This window comes from Eptesicus fuscus, chromosome 7 (genome assembly GCF_027574615.1).
Source record: "Eptesicus fuscus isolate TK198812 chromosome 7, DD_ASM_mEF_20220401, whole genome shotgun sequence".
NCBI classification, from domain to species: domain Eukaryota; kingdom Metazoa; phylum Chordata; class Mammalia; order Chiroptera; family Vespertilionidae; genus Eptesicus; species Eptesicus fuscus.
The window spans coordinates 4193894-4218861 of NC_072479.1; the positions used below are offsets into that span (position 1 = coordinate 4193894).

The 24968-nt window shown below is 42.4% G+C and overlaps 1 protein-coding gene across 2 annotated transcripts in view; it reads left to right on the forward strand.

Moving 5' to 3' along the window:
• The window catches only part of XPO4 (exportin 4), a 143365-nt gene that overhangs the window by 69505 nt on the left and 48892 nt on the right, over positions 1 to 24968 (forward strand). Inside the window, exons 7-9 of one of the 2 annotated variants that reach the window (XM_054718686.1) lie at positions 6540 to 6652; positions 12335 to 12492; positions 12710 to 12908. In XM_054718686.1, coding sequence (XP_054574661.1) covers positions 6540 to 6652; positions 12335 to 12492; positions 12710 to 12908 — 470 coding nt within the window. The remainder of the gene's footprint in view (positions 1 to 6539; positions 6653 to 12334; positions 12493 to 12709; positions 12909 to 24968) is intronic. The other variant, XM_054718687.1, reaches the window with a different exon arrangement.

Consider the following 24968-nt stretch of genomic DNA (forward strand, 5'->3'; position numbering starts at 1 on the left):
CTGTCATCCATCATCCACATTTAACAATGGGCTCCGAGAGCCTGAGTGGTCTGATCTCTGCCTCCCTCTTGAAGCCCTTTTCCATGTTCTCCCAGTTAGAACTGCACTCACAGGCCCTGTCTCCTTCTTCCCCGGTGCCTTCCCACATGGAACGTCTCTGCCTGGATCCCTTTACCCTTCTTTGCCTAGTCACCTCCTAATTGAGCCCCAGTTGTGTACCAGGTCAGGTTTCTTGTGCTGTGGCTTCTCATATGTGTTACATCTGCTTTACTTCTACTTGCCTCACATCTCAGGTGTAAATTTTCATTTCTTAGTTGACTTGAATAATATCTGTTGAGTCACTGGTTTGGGAGCTCACAAAAGCACAGGTCATGCTTTGTTCACTGTATTGTTAGCACCTTGCATAGTGTCTAGGACATAGTAATAGGTGCTTAACAATGTATCTGTTATTTAATTAGTGAGGTGAGGTGTTCAGAAGTATTATCTCAGTTCTTGGATATCTGTTTATTCTTTAGCTAGTGGTTCATCTGGTGTCCATAAATGCTTAGGGGTTTTGGCAATGCTAATTGTAAATGACAATATCGTTCTGTAATCAGAATGTTTGGCAGGTATGTTTGGTATGTTGGCTTCAGTGACTCTTCTATTTTTAGTTGGGTTACACTGTCTTTTATTGGTATTCTATTTTTGTGGATCTGATTTGATTTTGATAAAAAAATATCTTTTTAACTCAATCTCTTGGGGAAAGCTAACTGGATCATAAAATAGTAGTGGGATATAGACGTCTTCACCTAAACTAGGATTTCCAGTAAAGTCAGCATTACTATTTGGAGGTAAGGTTTGGGTAAACATCCCGGTGAGGTCAGGTCTCCTTTATTTCAAAGGACTTCTGGTTACTTGCAATAAGCGTATGTGTAAGACAGGCTCATGGCTTTTGTGTTATGCCAGAAGAGAAATAGCAATTTTTGTTGTTAAGAAAAAATACTATGCTTCTGAAACTTTGTTTTTACTAATGAAGTAGCATAAAAAGAATATGGGAGGATGGAGAAATTATTTATTACTTTGGTAAAAAGTCCATTGTTGTTACAAGCCTGTATTGTGAAGTAAGAATAGGCAGTGGAAAATTTCAGACTTCATATTTGCTCAAGGACAGTTTGTAGATTTTTATATGACTCATTTAATTGTCTTTTTACTGTTCGTCACCAGTACAAATGAGACCCTTACTGAATGTGATAGTAAATGAACAAGAACCCATTGCATATGTAAGAACACATATATTTCCAAAGATGGCTTTCCCCCCTCTTGCTAAGAGGCATATACTTGTGATAATACGGTTTGTTTTCCGAGACAGAAGACTTAGTATGATATTTCTAATGACAGTCAGTAGCAGTATGCTATTAAGCTCTGTCCTGGCTCTCAGCCTGGTTGTGTTTGTCTCGGGTCATGTAGCTATAGAGCATTTTATGTGTCTTTGACTTCTCAGAAGATGGTGAGTTTTCCTAAATGGAAAATTTTAGAGGTATATAGGATTGTTGTGGCTTGGATTTGATACAGTGAAAGAAAATCATCGTATTATAACTCCTTATTCTTGAATTCGGTGAAAACATGGGAAGGTGAAGCAAGATTAGATGTTGATGAAAAAATTTTAAAAATACCTAAGATTATTAAAATGCTGAAAATAGCTCTGTATTGCTGTCTTACTAGTGGAATTTTATTTATTTGGTTACAAATGAATTATTCTGATATAACATGTAAATTATCTTAGTTCATTGTTCATTTTAGAAAAATGTGCAAGAAAATCCTTGATTTAAAAATCTGATTTAAATTTTGGTAAATGATAGCTATTTAATAGTATCAATCTGTTGTGACTCATATCTGTCCTAAAATCTGACAAGTGTATAATATTTATAATAAATGATTAATTTACCAAATAATCGCTTAATTTAGACTTCTCTTTCACGGATGACATTTTTAAAAAATATATTTTTATTGATTTCAGAGAGAGATGGAAACATCAATGATGAGAGAGAATCGTTGATCGGCTGCCTCCTGTCTGCCTCACATTGGGGATCGAGCCTGAAATCAGGGCATGTGCCACATTGGGAATCGAACTGTGACCTCCTGATTCATAGGTCCATGCTCAGCCACTGAGCCACGTCAGCCAGGCTCAGTGGTGGCATCCTACGTAATAAAATGGTAATATGTAAATTACCATCACTCCGCTACGCCCATGATTGGGCCAGAGGAAGGTGCAGAGGGTGGGACTCGGGGTGGCCGGGGTAGCTGATTGGGCCGGCAGGACGCTGAGCTCGCGTCGCCAGTGGCGGCGCGAGCTCAGCGTCTGTGCCATGGCTGTGCTACGGAAAAGAAGGGGCCTCTGGAGCAGCGAGCTCACGTCCCGCCGTGGACCATCAAAAGCGGGGGAGCTGGGTGCCTGTCTGCTCCGGCACCAGGCCTTTCAGAAGCCTCCGCCGAGCCGGTGCACCAGTGGACAGGCACCCAGCTCCCCCGTGATCAAAAGCAAAAGTGTGTAGGGGACCCTACATGTGCATGATTCAATCATGCACTGGGCCTCTAGTATTTAGATACAAAAGATAAAGCCATATAATGTCCAGATATTATGACATGTCAAAGTAGTACTATAAACTAAAACTTTTGAAAGATTTGAAAAGAAAACTATTTTATTTAAAACTGTTGTTTTTAAAAGAAACTATTGCTTTATTCACACTTTAAATCATTGAAAACATATTTTCTTAAGAATAGAAGCACTAGCTTTTGGTTTTTGGCTCAGAGGAGGCTTAGGTGCAACTTTCTTCAGTCGTCCCATATCTGGGTTCATCCGACACCAGCTGCCTCCACCATGCTGCTGAAGTTCGACTCCAAGGAGATCAATATATACTTGAGGTGCACTGGTGGGGAAGTCAGTGCCACATCTGCCCTCACACCCAACATCAGCCCCTGGATCTATCTCCAGAAAAGGTTGGTGATGACATCGCCAAAGCAACCAGTGATTGGAAGGGTCTGGGGATTACAGTGAAACTGACTATTCAGAACAGACAGGGATTGAGGGAGTACTTCTGCCTCCGTCTGATCATCAGAGCCCTCAAAGAGAACCACAAAGAGACAGAAAGAAGTGAAAAAACATTAAACACAGTGAAAATATCACTTCTGATGATATTGTCAACATTGCCCAACCAATGCAGCACTGATCTTTAGCTAGAGAGATCCTGGGGACTGCAATGGAGTGCCCAGCTAGTTAAGAACTACAAAGGAAATTATTTCTATTAAGGATCATTTGACAACCGCCCCCCCCCCCCCCCAAAAAAAAAAAGAAGTCCTAGATTTCTGCATTTTAGTGGTAGTCTTTTTGTTTTATTTTTTTAATTTTTTAAAAAAATTTCTTTATTGATTAAGGTGTCACATATTTGTCCTCAACCTTCATTCCCATCCCAAACCCCTCCCCACGCATGCCCCCACCCCCCTGTTGTCCTTAACCGCCGGTTAGGCTCATATGCATGCATGCAAACAAGTCCTTTGGTTGATCTCTCCCCCGTATCCCCACCCTCCCCTACCTTCCCTCTGAGGTCTGACAGTCTGATCCATGCCTCCTTGTTTCTGGGTCTGTTCTTGTTCATCAGTCTATGTTGCTCATCATTTCCCCTAGATGAGTGAGATCATGTGATATTAGAAATACACTTATAAGAACCGAAAATGAGACAAGCAATAATGGTTATGCTGAGAGGCAAATGAATCAGTCTGTAGTGAGTTTCTTTCTGGGCCAACAGTTCTTTTGAGTCTCAATTTCAATGTCAAACAGTTCCTTATGTGTACATGTCAGCACTGACATTTCAGTTCTGAATGGTGGACAAATGGTGGTAATGCAGGTCCGACCCTCTCTGGTTTGGTCCTGGGCAACCTGCAGCGACGCACAGCTGCTGACTGCTAGTATGGCAAGGCGTAGTCAGCGTCTTCCATCTCTGGACTGTTTCTCTTCCGTCTTCATGGCTGGAGCAGTCCTGTCAATTCCTCTTTGTTGCAGGAATCCACATGGTCTCGGAGTTGTTTTCTGAAAATATACAAACAAATTCTCGACCAAAAGTTAATAAAGGAACTTTTCTATAAATTTGACTTGCGATCCTTTTTCATTTTTTGCCCAAACAATTTTCCTTTGGCTTGTATTTTAATAATATTCTACATTAAGAATCACCTGGGGGAGGAGTGGTGTTATTATGCTAATTCTTTGGCTGTCTTTAAGTATTCTGTTCACATTGTGATATACTTTGAAATAGTTTTAAAATTGAAAAGTAATACCAGAATATTCATAGTAATCTTTCAGGTAACACGGAAGAGTCCTCTTAGTCTCCTGTTCAGAGGCAACTTCAACAGTTTCCCTGCACAATCTGCTAACTAAAACACATTTCTTGTTGGAATTGTATTCTTAAAAATTTTGTTCCATTCATTATAATACTGTTCTTTCTTGTGTTTTCATGTTTAAGTTTTTATTAAAATGCTTTTGGGGAGAATTATTTGTTTTTTAGTACAGAGATATTATATGTAATTAAGTTATGTTGGGTGTATCTTATACAAACTAGAATCTGCATTTTTATTTATAAAAATATTTTTTATTCATTTCAGAGAGGAAGGGTGAGGGAGAGATAGATAGAAGCACCCAGGATAAGAGAGGATAATTGACTGGCTGCCTCCTACACACCCCCTTCTGGGGATGGAGCCCACAACCCCGGGCATATGCCCTTGACCAGAATCAAACTGGGACCTTTGCAGGCTGATGCTCTATCCATTGAGCCAGACTAGCTAGGGCTGTGCATTTTTATTATGAGAACATGGTATTTTTGATGGAAGTGCTCATAATAGGGTTGGGTGGTGGTTCTTCAAAGAAAATCAGCATGACTCTTTGTGAGCCTTACAAATGAGCTTTCTTGATGGAAGGCAGACTTTGTGTCAGAGAAAACCCCTTCCAGGTTCTGAGCTGGAAAACAAAATCACATGTAGAAAGATCTTGTATTCAATCAGGGTGTTACATTATGAGTGAAGATCATATTGTTAACAGCCTTAGGTGTCTAGTGAGAACAGGAGATCATTTTAGAAAAGATTAGCACACTGAAAACAAAAACAGTATTTTTAAAAATATACATATTTTTATTGATTTCAGAGAGTAGGGGAGAGGGAGAGAGAGCGATAAGAACATTAATGATGAGAATCATTGATTGGCTGCCTCCTGCACGCCCCCTACTGGGGATCGAGTCCACAACCCCAGGCATGTGCCCTTAACTGGAATTGAACCCAGGACCCTTCGGTCCGCAGGCTGATGTTCTATCTACTGAGACAAACAGCCTAAGGCCAAAAACAGTATTCATTGGCTATTTCTGTTCTCTTTTTAAATTCAGGCTGGCTTTATTGAGTTCCAACAGTTACCTTTTTTTGGCTTTGGATTCTGCCTACATCTCCACAAGGGGGCAGGTGAGGAACTGAGATGGACCTGCTTTGAATCTTAGTTTTATTCATCCATTGAGTGGAGTGATTTTTCAAAACCCAGCAATCCGATTCTCTTCTGAAATTACTACCAACTGTTCCCCTTCTCTTTAGACACAACATTAGCGATTTAAAAAGGGTTAAGCAGTAATCTTTAAAAAAATGGTTTCCAAAACATTGACACAGCTTTTAATGTTCTCTGTGAATGATTTGGGGTTTAATAAAACTACAGCAGTTTTGAACTTACATCTAAGTTTTACAAGCTGTAGTTTTGGATAATTGTTGTTGAATTTCTCATGCTAGGATGAGAACGTAGCCTACTTGGGTGTATTTCATCTGGACATTTGATGAGCTGTGGGATAGGCAGTTACTGTCTTCCCCCGCTCTGAAAGACTCAGTTATCATGTCAGTGTCATTGAGTGAGTCATGTTCACAGACTCCTGTAAATATATTATGGTGACTTATGAATGGCAAAGAAAGTATTCTCTTAGAAGTATGTTTGATATGGAGCACCTGAATACCTACAGACTGATTTTTAGTCTGGGATTTTAAAATGAGCATTGATAGAGTTTTATGTGATACAATTATTTCTTTGTGTGGAATTGCTATTTTATTACTCTGGTTTGGGAGTTTTTCTTCTTTAATGCAATGTATGTTTGTTCTTGAATATATTTCTTTGGGGGAAATATATTTCTTTTTTCAAGTAGACTATGTGAGATTCATATTTTGTATATTGATTTCTCTCTTTTTGTATATATTTTGGCATCTGTTGTGCATTAGTGTTCTTCCTTCTGTCGCCACCGTTAAGATCTGTGGTCATCAAAGTTTCTGTATTCCTGACACTGTTATCTTACATTCCTATAGCATTCTTTTTTTTTCAGCACTTAATGCCTTTTATTCCTAAGCTTAATGCATGAATTATGTAGCATATGTGAAGAGGCTTAAACTGTTTCCATTACATTCTTTCTGGATGGCTCCTGTTATATTTCGGGTGTATTTATACTTTAGACAAAGTAAGAATGTTATTGTTGTTGATCTTGACACCAGATAACTGGGCAGACATTATATAGCCATGTTTGAATCCTCACAAAATGTGCTGTTAAAGCCAACGGAGTCCTGGCGGGAGACCCTTCTGGACAGCAGAGTCATGGAGCTTTTCTTTACAGTAAGTTGTACCTTTCCTCTCCGGGGGCAAAGGTCGCAGAAGGGCCACTAAATGAGTGTCTGAGTCTGTAGTTTTTTAGGTAAAAATGTGCAGGTCGCTTTTGTCCTCTAAAGTCTTCTCTTCTAATCAGTCTTTCGGCTGAAACAGAAATTACATAGAAATGTTCTCGGTATTTTATAAAAGTATATAGAATTATGAAGGGCTTATATCCTAGAACTGAAGTTCTCAATATTTTTGGTTTCAGGACTCCTTTACACTCTTAAAAGTTCTTAAGGATTCAGAGAGCTTTTGTATATGTGGGTTGTAATATTAACACATTGCGGACCAGTAGTTTTATTGCTAGCTTTGCCTGGTGGCCAAATAAGTTTCTATTGAACGAGTACAAAAAACATTTTACATAAATGGTAAAGGCACGCTTTAAAATTAAATACCCATTGCATTTTGAAGTCATTTATTACATATTCCTACAAGAATGTTATTTTGTAAATACCCATTGCATTTTGAAGTCATTTATTACATATTCCTACAAGATATTAATCTTTTTAAAGTATGATACTTTGTAAAACACTGTGTAATATGAAGTGAGAATTCTCGTGATCCGTTTGCAATGTGTTAATATTTACCATATTAAAAATTCAAACTAAACTTTAAAACATAATTTATTAATTCATTTTAAAATAGCAATACCAAACCATGACATAATATTTTAATGAACAAATAAGAAAGTTTATTTAGAAATGAGAAGAGTAGCATTGTACATTTTTTGCAAATGTATCTAACGTTAGGTTTAATACAAGACAGCCAATCTCATATTTGCTTCTGTGTTCAGTTGGTTGCAGTATTACCACATATAGCCTTGGGATAGCTCCACTGTCAACATGTGTGACAGTAAGGATGGAAAAGGTAATTATTATCTGAGTACTGTAGGAAAACAGTTTTGTCCTTCGAGACAACCTGGCAGGGTCCTAGGAATCCTTAGGGAACCCTGGATTACATTTTGAGAACTCCTCTAGAGTAGTGTACTTTTTATATACGAATTATCAGTTGTGAGTGAAGTTAGGGTTGTTGTATAGAATTTATTTTAACTATATCTTTAAATGGTGCTATTTCTTATTTGCTAAATATTAAAGAAGTAAGCAACATGTTCCATGTTTGTCCACAACCACAATATAACAGTCAGAAGCTGGGGGGAAAGAGTGTGTGTGTGTGTGTGTGTTGTGTGTGTGTGTGTGTGTGTGTTTTGGAGGCTGAGTGCTATTATAGCATGAGCATATTATTTAGGCAGATCTGAGGACTAGGGCAAAGACCCAAATAAAGACCAATTAAAAAGAAAAAAAATTTTTGCTTAGTTCCAACCATTAATTATAATTTCTTGCCTTTTCATGTTTTAAAAATATTATGTACTAGTGTTACAACTATGTCCCCTTTTTTGGTTGAACTATTTAAAATATTGTATATATTTAAGAACCTCTAGAACGAGGTTACTCATCTATGGGTGTATAAATTAAGGCGTTTTCTGTGAAAGGTTCAGACTGAGCATTAGCTTTACTTTTTTCTTTAAAGCAGAAATAATAACTAAAAACACTGTCACTATCAGAGATCATTGTAACTAAATTGAAAATTCTGTTGCCTTCCTCATCTGGTAGAAATTGTTTTGATATGGATCCAAGTTCAGATCTTGTGTTGCTCATTTGGCTGAAAGTAGACCCCACTCCAGCAGTTAATGAAAAGGTGGAAAACTTGCTGGTAGCCTGGAAATGGTGACTTTAAATCTGAACAGCTGTCTCCACAAACCAGACAGCTGCTCCTGTCAGCTGTGAAAGACCACATGCAGATAACTTTTGAATTTGAAAGTTAACCCCTTTTCATTTTGTTATTTTTGTTGTTGTGGTGGTAGTTTTTTTTGTTGTTGATCCTGATCTAAGGATTTTTTTTTCATTGATTTTTAGAGAGAGTGGAAGGGAGGGGGAGAGACAGAGAGAGAAATATCGATGTGAGAGAGACACACCAATTGGTTGCCTCCCGTACACTCCCCAACCGGGGCTGGGGATCGAGCCTGCAACCAAAGTATGTTACCTTGACCAGAGTGAACCTGAGACCCTTCAGTCTGCGGGCTGATGCTCTAACTACTGAGGAAACAGGATTGGGCTCACTTTTTTTATTTCAACATCTTTTTGTTTGTGGCCTCTCAGTTTTATTTAAGCAGTTTATAAGCCATTTACATTTTATTTGTTAGCAAAATGCCAGTTGAAATCTTAAAATTTCATTCAGTTTTTGTTAAATTTATTTTCTATTATAGGATTCATTACCTAATTGAAAGCAGTTTTCCATGAGATATCACTATTTATTGAGTAGATAAACATAAATATACTATGTATGGAATCAAGACTTGAAGTATGTTGATTATCTGAATTTAAGAATACTTTAAACCTAAAGTATTTATTTGCCTCTCCGAAGTTTATAGTCTTTTCAATTTTTCTCTCTTCCATAAGGTGTTGGAAAAACCATTCTCCTTAATTCTTCCTCCTACCTTTTTGTCAGGTTCTTTTTTATCGTTTAGGGTCTCTTCTTTCTCTGTTCTTTGCATAATTGTATTCCTATGTCAGTTCTCAACTCTGCTGACTGCATGCACTTTCCGCAGGCTGCCCCTTCCCCACATGGGACCTCAGGCACCACTTCTCCACTGCTGACTCTGAGATCTATATTCAGCACAGGCTACTCCAGAGTCCAGCCTGTAATCCTAGTGCTTACTGGAGGCTGTGTTTGGAAGGCCCACAGACATCTCAGGGTCAGCATGTTTCACAGGAATCATCACCTCACTCACTGGTTCTCTCTGTTCCTTGTCTTCATCCTTATACTGCTTCATAGTTTACTTCTCAGGATTTTCTGATAGAATTGGCTTTTCTTTATCCCTCTGCTTCTTTCCTATTTGGGTGATGAATTCAGTTTTAAATGTGTAGAGTGTAATTCAGATATAGTAGAACTCCTTTATAATGCTGAAAATAGAAGAAGGCATGAACCTACTATATTATGTAGGAACTAGTGGCCCGGTGCACGAAATTTGTGCATGGGGGGGTGTCCTTCAGTCTGGCCTGCACCCTCTCCAATCTGGGACCCTTTGGGGGATGTCCAACTTCCGGTTTAGGCCCGATCCCTGTGGGCCTGATCGCCCCCAACTGCCCCCCCTACTGGCCTGCTCGCCCCCAACTGCCCCCCCTTGCCGGCCTGCTTGCCCCCAACTGCTCCCCCTGCTGGCCAGATCACCCCCAATTGCCCTCCACTGCCAGCCTGCTTGCCCGAACTGTTCCCCCATCCCCCCCCCCCCCCCGCCGGCCTGCTCACCCCCAACTGGCCCCCCCTGCCAGCCTGATCGCCCCCAACTGCCCTCCCTTCCTGGCCTGATCGCCCCTAACCGCCTCTGCCTTGACCCCGCCACCATAGCTTTTTCCAGAAGGTCTCCCAGTCTAATTAGCATATTACCCTATTGTTAGTATAGATATTGGCTTATCATGGATTATATGTGGCTCATAGTTCAGAGAACAGTACTAGTAGGCTCTGAGGGCAGTTTCTTATTTTTATTTTACTACATAGTCAATATTAGTTATTTCATTAAAGGTATTATTTCTTTTGATTTGTCACTACTAGACCAGGAACAAGCAACCATTTAGCTCTCTGGGCAGAGAAGAAGCCCACTGTTGTCCCACATTGCATTGTATCCATTGATATGCATCCCAAGATATCATGTTTAATGCAAGGGCATGATGACAGAAATTCAGTTAGTTTTCAGACAAGGAACTTCCAAATGAGTTGTATTCAAAACTACATGACTTAGACAATATGGGCATAGGAATTTGTATAGTTTACTTTAAATTTACTATAGAACATTTAAATATAGAATATATTTTGAAAAACATTTGCATTGTTCTAGACCAGGTATTGGCAAACTTTTTTTGTAAAGGCCCTTATGAATATTAGACTGTGCAGTCATGTGTTCTGTGAGGCAGCTATTCAGCTCTGCCATTGGGATTGTCGTATGGAAGTAGCTGTAGACAACACCCAAACAGACAAGTGTGGCAGTGTTCAAGTAAAACTGTTATGAACTTCTGTAAAAATGTGGATTTTTATAACTTTTACATTTCTTGAAATATTCTTTGATTATTCCCCTCCTCCTCCCCCATATAAAATGTTAAAACCACAGCCATACAGAATGGGTGGGAAGCTGAACTAGGCTTGCAGGCCGTGGTTTGCCGTCCACTACTCCAGACCAAGGGGGCAGCATTTAAATACGCCGTAGATGAGTTAGCTGAGTGACCTTTAGTGTCTTACATTTCTCAGAGCCTCACGTTCAGGGACTGAATCTTAATGAAACCAGTGGTGAATAAGAACTTTTTTAGTATTTGTTCACTGTGTCCCAGCACTATACCAGTGAATACTTAAGAGAAATGTTCTGACTTCAAATAATTATTATGGTTTGCAGAGTCAAAGTGAACATAACCTAAACCAAAAAGAGAATAAATGTTTAAAATTAGGCTACATTCAGAAAGCAAAGAGATTTATGTAGAAAAAGAAAGGCTAAAGAAGTCAGATACTTATGGAAAGTAGAAAATGGTCACAAATTCTTTACTGTTTTTCTTGGCTATTTTAATTAGGTGAGCTCACAGAAATGAAGCATCTTTATTTCATTTTTTAAATTTATATATATATATATATATATATATATATATATATATATATATATATATATATATATATATAATTGATTTCAGAGAGGAAGCGGAGGGGGAGAGAGGTAGCAAAATCAGTGATGAGAGAGAATCATTGATCGGCTGCCTCCTGCACCCCCCCCACTGGGGATGTTCCCCAGGCGTGTGCCCTTGACCGGAATGGAACCAGGGACCCTTCAGTCCACAGGCTGACAATCGATCCACTGGGCTAAACTGGCTAGGCAAAATGAAGCAGCTTTAAAATCTGAGAATATTAGTAACAGTGTAAAAGTAGGGAGCAATATAGGAACACTGTATACTGGTTGTTTCAAGTCTGCATTGTATCATTGAAATAAAATCTAGATGAGGTTTAAGGTAGATTTAAATATAATTGAAATACAATTTTTAAATATTTTAGCATTTATTAATGATGTAGGGTAAAATGAGATTGAAACAAATTTTAAGCAATCTCAGAGTGATTAAGAGAGTACTTTATATTTGTTGAATGAATGAGTGTCTAGGAATTGAGTGGTATATTGGTTTTCTCCATATGCAACTGTTTACTTCCACTAAAGCAGCATCTGTATACTCTTGATTGATCTTGTCTGCTAACTTTAGCAAGGAGCTGTAGCGAGGCATAGCTAGCATAATACAGATGACTGTCGTTGCTGTTTTTAGAAGAAGCAGTGTGTCTGACTGGCTGGCATCTGTTTCTCTCTTTGACATAGCATGCTGGAGAGACAATTCAATGTTAAAAATGTAGGTAGCCCTCAGTTAAAATTAATTGGTATGTTTAAAATTATGGACTACAATGTAACGTGGACTGAGGGACATTCTCCAATTTAGCTTAATTCAGGAATTAATTTTCTAGAAATAACCAGCTACTGTGAAGTTTTCACTTACCTCATTCAGCATGGTAGACATGTGACCCTTACAAAAGAAGAATTTATTTTTATGGATTAGTAATTCTTTCTAACAGGTACATCGAAAAATCAGAGAAGATTCGGATATGGCACAAGATTCTCTGCAGTGCCTCGCCCAGTTAGCTTCTTTGCATGGACCTGTCTTCCCCGATGAAGGAGCACAGGTTGACTACCTAGCACACTTCATTGAGGGTTTACTGAGTACTATCAATGGGTAGGTATACTTGCCCTTTGTCACCGAAAAAGGAACTTTCAGGTTTGTCTATATGTTTAACAGTGGTAGAACAAAAGCTAGTGATTTTTTTCCACTTTGTATGTTTTGAATTATATGGTAATTTGAAATTAATACAGAGACATGCCTTTAAAAATGAGTAGGTGAACATTTTTGCATGTTAGGAAATGAGTTATTGTAACTTGTCTTCCACCACCAGTAACATTTGTTACCTGGTTTGTAGAATTGAAATAGAAGATTCTGAAGCTGTGGGGATCTCCAGCATTATCAGCAACCTGATAACTGTGTTCCCTCGAAACGTCTTAACTGCCATTCCAAGTGAGCTTTTCTCGTCCTTTGTGAACTGCCTCACACACCTCACTTGTTCTTTTGGGCGTAGTGCTGCTTTGGAAGAAGTGGTAAGTGACCATTCTGAATTAATGGTGTCTCTTGTTCACAAGGAAATTTACTGTTCCTTTGAGACATTTCTCATGACAAGTAGTAATTTTAAGTGAGTGTTAGCTGTTGTTAAAATTGCCCCTTTTTTTGTTTTCATGTGCAAGTTACTTGGTAATCTGTGTTTAGAAACATGATTTTTAAAAAATTTTGTGGATTAAAATCAGTTTAGTAAATAAAATGTATTGGTTTCAAGATTTAACTTTATGATAATTTAGTACCTGAATGTAGGAAATGGAATGAAACATTTATATTAAGAGCTAGAGTCCTGGTGCACAAAATTCGTGCATGTGGGGGGGAGAGCTCCCCTCAGCCCGGCCTGCAGCCTATCCAATCTGGGACCCCTCAGGGGATGTCTGCCTGCCTCTCCCAATCCGGGACCACTGGCTCCTAACTGCTCTCCTTCTTGCCTGCCTGATTGCCCCTAACTACTTCCCTACCGGCCTGATCGCCCCTAACTGCTCCCATGCTGGCCTGATTGCCCCTAACCGCCTCTGCCTTGCCCTGCACCCAGGACCCAGGATTCCCTCCTCCAGCCAGTCGCAGGCACCCAGGACCTGTGCTGGCTTTCCCCAGTTCAGCCGCAGCCGCAGGGGACCGTGGGTTGGCGGCTTCGTCTGGGCCACAGCCGCAGGTGTCCGGGACCGCAGGGCGGGCAGCTTATCCCTCTCCTAAGCTGCAGACGCAGCCTCTGGTGCCTGTGACCACGGGGTGGGCGGCTTTTCCCTCTCCCAGGCTGCAGCCTGGCTGGTCCCCATTCCTCTCTCAGGAGCTCATTTGTGCCTGGCTGGTCCCCATTCCTCTCTCCCCAGTGTTGAGTGTCAGAGCCTTTAAGGCATGAGGGAGTGATGACAATTTGCATATTAGCTCATTATTATATAGGATGATGTTGAAGTTCCATTTTACAATAAGAACTTTTATGTTTAAATAGTGATGCTAACTTTGTTGTATTGTTGTGATTATGTGTAACTTTATAAATTTACTAGTGGCCTGGTGCATGAAATTCGTGCAGGGGGGGGGGGTGGTTGTCCCTCAGCCTGTGGTGCACCCTCTCCAATCTGGGATCCCTCTCACAATCAGGGACTGCTGGCTTCTAACTGCTGACCTGCCTGCCTGCCTGCCCGCCTGATTGCCCCTAACCACTCTGCCTGCCGGCCTGCTCGTCCCCAACTGCCCCCCCCAGCCTGATCACCCCCAACTGCCCCCACCTGCCCTCCCCGCCAGCCTGCTCGCCCCCAACTGCCTCCCTGCTGGCCTGCTCACCCCCAACTGACCCCCCCTGCTGGCCTGCTCACCCCCAATTGCTCCCTGCCCCCCCACTGGCCTGATCACCCACAACTGCCATCCCTTCCTGGCCTGATCACCCACAACTGCCTTTCCCTCTTGCCCCCTAACCGCCTCTTCCTTGGCCCCGCCACCATGGCTTTGTCCAGAAGAATGTCCGGAAGGTCTCCTGGAAGGTCTCCCAGTCTAATTAGCATATTACCCTTTTATTAGTATAGATAGAGGCCTGGTGCACGGGTGGGGGCCAGCTGGTTTGCCCTGAAGGGTGGGGGTTCCCTTTGGGGTTGGGGCAGCCTGGGCGAGGGGCCTGTGGTGGTTTCTAGACCGGCCATGCCCCCATTTGGGTGGGGGTCCCCACTGGGGATGGTTCCAGCCTGTGTGAGGGGCTGGGACAGTTTGCAGGCTGGCCACACCCCCTTAAGGGTGGGGGTCCCTGCTGGGGTGCCTGGCCAACCTGGGTGAGGGGCTGATGGCTGTTTGTAGGCTGGCCACGCCCCCCAGCCGGGACCCTCACTTCATGGGGGTGTGGCCAGCCTGGGTAAGGGGCTGATGGCTGTTTTCAGGCTGGCCACGCCCCTCAGCAGGAACCCTCGCCCCGATGGTGGCGTGGCCAACCTGGGTGAGGGGCTGAGAGCCATTTACAGGCACCTCCCTCGGCGGCCGGCCCAGGTGACCCAAGCTTTCCGCGCGCTCAGGCCCGCTCCGTGGCTGCCGCCCATAGGCCCTTCCTTCAGCGGCCAGCCAGGGCAGGCGGGAGGCTTGGCTTCCTCCATCGCCGGGGGTGACCCAAGCCTCCCGCTCGCTCTGGCCTGCTCCATGGCTGCCATGCACAGGCCCCTCTTTCAGCAGCTGGCCCAAGCCTCCCGCCTGCTCTGGCTGGCTTCATGGCTGCTGCCATCTTTGCCCTGCTAATTTGCATATCCCCTCCTGATTGGCTGTGGGCGCTGTGGCGGTACAGTCAATTTACATATTTTTCTATTATTAGTGTAGACTGAGAATTTAAAAAATTTAGCCTTAAGGAATTTATATAAATATTATTTGGTTCAAATAATTATAACCATGCTTATTTTGATTAGACTGTGCTCTTTAACGTTTTTATTTTGCTACAATTTAATAGCATATCTTGATAACATTTAAAATGAAGACCAGTAACAGCACTGAAGATGTTTTTTGGTAAAAATTTTCAAATGTATATTTTCCAAATTTTGTATTTAATTTGGAAAACATGTACTAAAACTACTTGAAACACAGCTGCATTTGTAACAGCTACTGTTAATATCCATATTAATCATGGAAAATCATTGTGGTTTTTTTTCCTCTACAAAGTAGTTATTAAAATTATAGAACTAATTGTTCTCTTTATGAATCAAAATGTGGATCTTTTTCAAAGATTGTAAGGGTTAAAAGAGTATAGGTATCTGTTAGAATTTCATGCTAAATCTTGACTGAGTTCTTTTGTTGGGGGCCTGGGCATGTGTTTTTTTATTCCTTAGAAGTTCGGAGGATGAAGAACTTTGGAGTGGTTATGTTTATGTGGCTGGGCATCAGTAGTTTTATGAGGAAAGGAATCAGGTCAGGCAGATAATTTGTATTTTGGAAAAAATGTAGATAGAGGAATTGAAGGTTAAATGCATCATATGTGATTTTCTCAGGGGGAACAGTTATGTCTGAAGTATGGACATACAGAGACATTTTACATACTTAAGCTTTATTCAGATTCCTTTCAGATTATCATGGATTCTGAGTCAGTCAGATTTAATTTAACACAGTTTTGTTGTACTTTGTCTCCCCCCCTAACCCCCCCCCCCCATGTGTGTTTTTGAAACCAGGTGGATTAGGCAGCATGTCCACATCATATTTAGAAACACAGCTACCTTTTGGTTTCTGTTTGTGGTTAAGGATGTTTCTAAACATTTATAGAAGAACTAGAGGCCTGGAGCACGAAATTCGTGCCCTGGGGAGGAGGTTCCTCAGCCCAGCCTGTGCCCTCTCACAGTCCGGGACCCTTGCTCCTTACCACCTGCCGTCTTGCTGCTCCCTACCGCTTGGCTCACTGCTCCTTAATGCTGCCGCGAGGTTCCCGCCACCTCCGCTGCACTCGCCAGCCATGAGCCCGGCTTCTGGCTGAGCGGTGCTTCCCCTGTGGAGCACACTGACCACCAGGGGGCACCTCCTACGTTGAGCATCTGCCCCTTGGTGGTCAGTTCATAGTGACCAGTCATTCCACCGTTTGGTCGATTTGCATATTAGGGTTTTATTATATATGACAAGATATTGAATGTGAACTGTAAGTGAAAAATAAAATTTAAAAAGAACCAAATAAAATTTTAGATCTGAAAAATTTTTAATATATATATTTTTAATTATCACCTGAGGATGTTTTTAAAATTGCTTTTTAGAGAGAGAAACATCCATGTGACAGATAAATACCAGTAGGCTGCCTCTGCACCTGCTAATCCAGCGGGATCTAACCTAAACCTAAGTATGTGCCCTAACCTAGAATCCAGCAGGAAATCCTTTGGTGCACAGGTTGAGACTCCAACCAATTGAGCCACCTGGCCAGGGAAGATCTGAAAAAAAATTTTTAAATGTACCTCCAGGCCCTGGTCGGTGTGGATCAGTAGTTAGAGTGTCCTTCCACGCACCAAACTGTCATGGGTTCAATTCCAGGTGAGGGCACATACACAGGTTGTGGATTCCATCCCTGTCATATTGCTTGGGCAACTGATCAATGTTTCTCTTTCTCTTTTCCTCTCCCTTCCTCTCTCTCTCTCAAATCAATGAAAAGAACAGATCCTTAGAGGAGGACTTAAAAAGAAAAAAAATGCTGGTTTGGTTCAGTGGATAGTGCTTCTGCAGGTGGACTGAAGGATACCGGGTTGGATTCCGATCAAGGGCACATACCTGGGTTGCAGGCTCAATCCAGGGCCCTGGTCAGGGATTCAGCAAGAGGCAACCAATTGATGTCTCTCACATTAGTTTCTGTCTTTCTCTCTCCCTTCCACTCTGTTAAAAAAGAAAATCAATGCAAAAATGCCCTCAGGTGAGGATTAACCAAAACAAACAAACACCCATTCCAAGTGTGATTACCCAAGGAGCATATGAAGTATTTGTTGAATGAACAGGAAGGGATGGGACTTCTCTTTCTAATTGTTTTAGCAACTTGGCAAGCCAGAGGGTTTATTTTTATTTTTTAAAAAATATTTTCTTGGTTTTTTACAGAGAGGAATGGAGAGGGATAGAGAGTTAGAAACATTGATAAGCTGCTTCCTGCACACCCCCCACTGGGGATGTGCCCGCAACCAAGGTACATGCCCTTGACCGGAATCGAACCCGGGACCCCTCAGTCCACAGGCCGACACTTTAGACAATGAGCCAAACTGGTTAGGGCCAGAGGGTTTATTTTTTATTTTAATTTTATTGATTGGTTATTTTAGAGAGAGGAAGGGAGCGAGAGAAACACCAGTGTGTTCTTCCACTTATTATGTGCTCTTTGGTTGCTTCTTGTCTGTGCCCTGACCAGGGATCCACCCCGCAGCCTTGCTGTATCAGCAGGAGGTTCTAACCCACTGCGCTGCGGGCTGCCTGTCAGGGCCCCTCAACAAAACCCCCCTGGGTGCCCTGGCCCCTGCTGTGGGCCGGAGCTCCTCTGCCACCGCAAAGGTTTGGGTTCCATTCTGTCAGGGCACCTACTTAGGTTTCGGGTTTGATCCCCGGTCGGGGCTGACTGCTGCTCAGGAAGTGGCCGAGGACCGGGTGCTCTAGTCATTCGGCGGGGAGCTGGGGTTCCATTGCTGACATGGCGACTCTGATCCCCGCTACCCTCGCTCCTCCATCGAGGGCGACTTCAACTATGGCAGCTGCGTGGCCTCCGGGTAGGTAGGTAGGTCACCCTCTCTGCGGCTCGCCAGGCCTGGCTGCTGCGCAGTCGCCCCAGGAGGCGGATTTTCGGGTTCTTGGAGAGCGCCCTCACACCGGACTCCCAGGGAGAGCGGGGTCCTGGAGGGAAAGCACTTCACTCCGCCTCCCTTCAGGGCTCCCGGGCTGGAGCAGATCACCCGTCCTGCTCAGGGCTTGGAAGGGAGAGCCGCCCTGGGGGTCCTCCTAGCTGGGTGTGAGAAACGAAATTGGAGCCCTTACTCCTGGAACCCTGTTGACTTTGGGCATGTGAATGCATTTTCTTTTATTTGACGCAGCTCACGTGCCCGGCCTCATGTGCACGCAGCCACTCCCACCCGCTCCTCCTGGATGTTACCCATGAGGGCATCCTAGCTAATTAGCATATTCCTCTCTTATTATATGGACTAGTGGCCCGGTGCACGAAATTCATGCACAGGGTGGGGGAAGGGTCTCCCTCAGCCCGGCCTGCACCCTCTCCAATCTGGGACCCCTCAGGGGATAACCGCCAGTCAGACATCCCTCTCACAATCCAGAACTCTTGGCTCCTAACTGCTTGCCTGCCTTCCTGATTGCCCGTAACTTCTTCTGCCTGCCAGCCTGATTGTCCCTAACTGCTCCCCTGCTGGCTTGATTGCCCCTAACCACCTCTGCCTCGGCCCGCACCTGGTACCCATGATTCTCTCCTCCAGTCGACCACAGGCACCTGGGATCCAGCCTTCCCTCCCTCTGGTTAGCCATAGGCGCCAGGCTGGTTGCAGCCGCAGGGGATGGTGGGAAGGTAGCTTCGCCTGGGCTGCAGCTGAAAGTGCTGGCACCCGGGACTGCGGGGTGGGCGGCTTCTCTGTCTCCAAGGCCACATCCAGCTGCAGGTACTGGTGCCTGGGACTGCGAGGTGGGCAGCTTCTCCATCTACTAGGCTGTAGCCAGCTGCAGGTGCTGCCACCTGGATCACAGGTGGGCGGCTTCTCTGTCTTCCCTGGGATGTAGTGTGGGCGGCTTCTCCGGCTGGCTGCGGCCTGGGATCATGGGGCAGGCGGTTTCTTTGTCTCTCGGGCTGCACCCAGTCTTGGGCGCTGGGTCCCAGTTTCTCTGTCTCCCCCAGGACGTGGGGCAGGCGGACATGAGGCTTCTGCTGTTGGCTGCGGCCTGGGATCACGGGGCAGGCGGCTTCTTCATCTCCTGGGCTACAGCCAGTCTCAGGCGCTGGCGCCTGACTTTTCCCACCCCCACAGGACCAGAGTGGCGGGGGGCAGGGCTGCTGCCATGTTTTCAGGGTAATTTGCATACTCACTCTGATTGGCTGGTAGCATAGCAGAGTGACGGTAATTTCCATGTTTATCTTTTATTAGTGTAGATAGATTGCCAGAAGATACAGAACATTCTTGGTTTGCAGAATTTTAAGTTTAGAGTTTATTTATATTTATCAGAAGACAGACAACCTGGCCGAAACCGGTTTGGCTCAGTGGATAGAGCGTCGGCCTGCAGACTGAAAGGTCCCAGGTTCTATTCCGGTCAAGGGCATGTACCTTGGTTGCGGGCACATCCCCAGTAGGAGGTGTGCAGGAGGCAGCTGATCGATGTTTCTCTCTCATCGATGTTTCTAGCTCTCTATCCCTCTCCCTTCCTCTCTGTAAAAAATCAATAAAATATATTTTAAAAAAAAAAAGAAGAAGAAGACAGACAACCTGGCAACAGTTTTTCTCTCAAGGTTTCACGCAGAAATATTAGAATACAGAAACCCTAGACACACTTTCCGAGAAGTGTGCTTGTTTTACTAGAAGGTGTGCTCTAGTTATGACGTACCTGACAGGTTTCACTGAAGCTAAGTGTTATTTCTTTTCATTAATCATTTCTCTTAACTGATCTGTTATGACACTTAAAAATGTTTTAAACAATGATTTGTTACCTGTTAAAAAAGGCAGAGGGAAGATATGTTTAAACCTTGCTTGATTTATACTAACCATTTGGCACGGTTGGTGAAGTTTGGCTGGGGTGGGGAGCCCCCCCCACAGGGTGACCTGTCAGAAGACTGAAGACATTCTCATTAGTGTCATCTCATCCTTCCACTGTTTGCATTGTGTCTCCTGTATGCTCGTCCAAGGACTGGATAGGTGCCGCTGACATCAAAGTACTCGAACCAAAGTGGAGCTTCTGAGACAAAGTTTCCCTGTGTGATTGTGGTGCCAGCACGTAGTACAGAGTTGAGCCAAGGTGGAAGATGTGTAAAGGAATGATCTTTTAAGTTAAAGTAGAAAGATTGCCCTACTCGGTTGACTCAGTGGATAGAGTGTCAGCCTGGGGACTGAAGGGTCCTGATTCGATTCCGGTCAAGGGCACGTACTGCAGTTGCAGGCTTCTCTCCGGCCCGGGCCCTGGTCAGGGCTCGTGCAGGAGGCAACCAATCGATGGTTTCTCTCACATCGACATTTCTTTGTCTCTCCCTCTCTCTTCCACTCTCTCTAAAAATCAATGGAAAAATATCCTCGAATGAGGATTAAAAAATAATAATAATAAAATAAAATAGAAAAATTGAGGGATATTAAAAAAACTGTTTTGGGAGTCAGCGTGGAACAGAAAGAGTATGAACTTTGGAGGGAGACAGTACCTCATGAGACAGGTAATCAATTCTGGGCAAATTGCTTACCCTTTATGAGCATGTTTCCTAGTTAATACAGTTGGAATGATAGCTTCTGATGTTTTATGAAGTGGATTAACTATATGAAGGTGCCTGTAGTTGTATACAATAAAATGTAGGTTAATAATGATAAATTTTGAGTGCCTGCATTATTTGTACTGTCTTACCAAGTAAGACTAAATTGCAAACCAATAATTTTCATACTAGTTTTCTTTATTATTTTAGTTTTGTGAGAGTTTTTCTGATTTTATTTTTTTATATATCAAAGGAACTTCTTTTCCCAATAGGGAAACATTCAGCACATACACTTGTTTTATTATGATATTTTTTTCATAACTACATTTATTTATATATATATTTATTGATTTCAGAGAGGGAGAGAGAGATAGAAACATTAGTGATGAGAGAGAATCGTTGATTGGCTGCCTGTCTCTTGCACGTCCTAGAGCCCGCAACCAACCCGTGCATACTAGGTGTACCCGTTAATCAGATTTTTTTCAATAGATGGAGTTACACATATGTTGATATATGTGCGATTTGATATGTATGCTATTTTGTTGTATTGACAACAAGCTTCAAAACTTCATGTCAAATTTGCTGAAGATGTTAACATCATAGATATTTTTACACATAAAAATGTCGAATTTCGTGCCAAAAAAAGAGCATTTGCGGGAAGTTATAGTTAATTATTTTGAAGGAAAGTACTACTGAAAGTTAGCGTATATTTCGGGAAGCTTATGGTGAACATGCTCCATCTCCAGATACTTGTGAATGCTGGTATAAATGCTTTAAAAGTGATTATTTCGATGTGGAAGAAAAAGATGTCCAGGTCAACCGAAAAAGTTTGAAGACCAACAATTATAAGCATTATTGAATGAAGATGCGTGTCAAACTCAAAAACAACTTGCAGAAAGATTAAACGTTGCTCAACAAACAATTTCTGATCGTTCACAAGCAATGGGAAAGATTTTAAAGGAAGGAAAATGGGTGCCACATCAACTGAACGAAAGACAAATGGAAAACCGAAAAGTCATCAGTAAAACGTTGCTTCAGCGGCATGGAAGAAAGTCTTTTTTGCATCGAATTGTGACTGGCCATGAAAAGCGGATTTATTTTGAGAATCCCAAATACACAAAATCATGGGTTGATTCAGGTCAACCATCCACATCGACTACAAGGCCAAATCGCTTCAGAAAGAAGACAATGCTCTGCGTTTGGTGGGATCAGGAAGGTGAGGTGTATAATGAACTTCTAAAACCAGGTGAAACCATTAGTACTGATCACTACCGACAACAAATAATCAATCTGAGCCACGCTTTGATCATGAAACGACCAGAATGTTCCATAGACACAGCAAAGTAATTTTGCTTCATGATGATGCTCCATCACACACTTCAAAACCAGTTAAAGACACATTAAAAGATCTTGCCTGGGAAGTATTAACCCACCCGCTGTATTCACCAGACCTTGCTCCTTCAGATGACCACTTGTTCTGATCGATGGCACACGCACTTTCTGAGCAGCACTTCAAAACGTACGAAGAAGTGGAAATAGGGTCTCTGAATGGTTTGCCTCAAAACAAGAGAAGTTCTATTGGGATGGAATCCACAAATTACCTGAAAGATGGGGGAAATGTGTAGCTGGTGATAGACATTACTTTGAATAAAGCACTTTTGATGTTTCTCTTGAAATTATGTTTTCTTTGATTACAAAATCCACCATTATTAACTGGTACACCTAGTATGTCCTGACCAGCAATCGAACCATGACCGCCTGGTTCATACCAGCTGGGGGATTGTATCTCTTTAGAATTTCAAGTGTCTGATCTTGATTATGTTACTGTAGCAAGGGGGAAAAAAGAATATCTTTTTTAAAAATATATATATTTTATTGATTTTTTTACAGAGAGGAAGAGAGAGGGATAGAGAGTTAGAAACATCGATGAGAGAGAAACATCGATCAGCTGCCTCTTGCCCACCTCCTACTGGGGATGTGCCCGCAACCAAGGTACATGCCCTTGACCGGAATCGAACCTGGGACCCTTGAGTCCGCAGGCCGACGCTCTATCCACTGAGCCAAACTGGTTTCGGCGAAAAAAGAATATCTTAAGGGGAGGAAAAATTCTTCTTTTTAAATGGAACAAGTTTATTTTATTTTATTTTTACAATTGATCTTAGAGTGAGGAAGGGAGAAAGGAAAGGAGAAAGAGGAAGCAAAACATCGATCTGAGGGAGAAACATTGATCAGTTGTCTCCCACATGCACCCTAATGGGGATCCGAGCCACACCAGCCAGGGCCACACCAGCCGGGGCGGAAGAAAAATTCTTGATGTTTGTATGTGTTCATGAAGCACATCCTTGCTCAGTGGCTTTAGCCTGTTTGTAAAGAGATGGTTTGTGACAAACCCTCAGATTGCAGTAACCTGAAACTGTGCTCAAAAGAGCAATTCTAGCCTTTCACCACTTTGTCCTTGACTGTTAAAATTTCTTGCTATTACTTGCGGCTTCCTGAAGCCAAGGAATTTTTCATCTCCCCCTCTCCCCCCCAGAAATAAAGTTATTGTCTATTGCCGCACTGAAGAGATAAGAATGTTTGTGGGGATGGAACTATTGACTTAAAATCCTAACAAAATAATTGTTCATATTTCTATGAATACATGCACTTTATTTTTTTAAATTTCTTTATTGATTAAGGTATTACATATGTGTCCTTATCCCCCCCCCCCCCATTACCCTCCCAATCCCCCTCCCACACTCATGCCCTCACCCCCCTGTTGTCTGTGTCCATTGGTTAGGCTTATATGCATCCATACAAGTCCTTTGATTGATCTCTCCCCCTTACCCCCACCCTCCCCTACCTTCCATCTGAGGTTTGACAGTCTGATCGATGCTTCTCTGTCTCTGGATCTGTTTTTGTTCATCAGTTTATGTTGTTCATTATATTCCATAAATGAGAGAGATTATGTAATATTTATCTTTCTCTGACTGGCTTATTTCACTTAGCATAATGCTCTCCAGTTCCATCCATGCTGTTGCAAATGGTAAGAATTCCTTCTTTTTTACTGCAGTGTAGTATTCCATTGTGTAGATGTACCACAGTTTTTTAATCCACTCATCTGCTGATGGGCACTTAGGCTGTTTCCAAATCTTAGCAATGGTGAATTTTGCTGCTAGGAACATAGGGGTGCATATATCCTTACTGATTGGAATACATGCACTTTAATTCAGTAAAAGTTGAAGCTAATATGACTCAAACTCAGTACTCTGGTTTCTTGATTTCTTTTGTCAGTAGATAATTTTAAGTTCAGCCTACATTAGGTTCATCAGAGAGAAGCCATGGTAACTGGTTGAGTTCATTCAGAAACGGCCATCATGGACCATCAGGACAAGATAGTAAAGAAAAAATACTTGATGAACTTGTTAGACGTTCATTCTAGAGTGTGATGCCTAGTGACAGCATTTAAGCTTCAGCATTCTTATTCAGTACTGGTTTCTCGAGCTCCATGGACAGTTACTTTGTGGAGAAGAGATGTGGTCAAAAGGAGTTCATTGAGGCCAAATTACAAACTGTGAGTGGGAAGCAAACCTGAGTGATATTTCAGTGATAAGAGGGAAAGCAGTAGCTGACTTTTTGGAATGGTGATGTCAATACAATGAACCTTAGCTCATTCGAGGATGGCACTGTTTGGGAAGCCACACTGCACGCCCACCCAGCAGTTCTGATGATACTAGGAGAGCAAGACACAATGTAGCCCATTTAGGCATTCACTCCCTCTGCTTGAAAGATCAAAGAATTGACTGAGATGCCAGATTATTTGTTTAAGCCTTGCATTTACGATGGTCTTTTTAATACGAACAGTAACTTTAGCTCTACTAGGATATTTGGAAGAAATTTTGTTATTATTACATCTTAAATATAGATTCTCATATAGATTCTTTTATATATATATATTTTATTGATTTTTTACAGAGAGGAAGAGAGAGGGATAGAGAGTTAGAAACATCGATGATAGAGAAACATCGATCAGCTGCCTCTTGCACAACCCCTACTGGGAATGTGCCCGCAACCAAGGTACATGCCCTTGACCTGGAATCGAACCTGGGACCTTTCAGTCCGCAGGCCGACGCTCTATCCACTGAGCCAAACCGGTTTCGGCTCATATAGATTCTTTACTAAATAATTTTAGTGTTTTCTTTAAATTCTG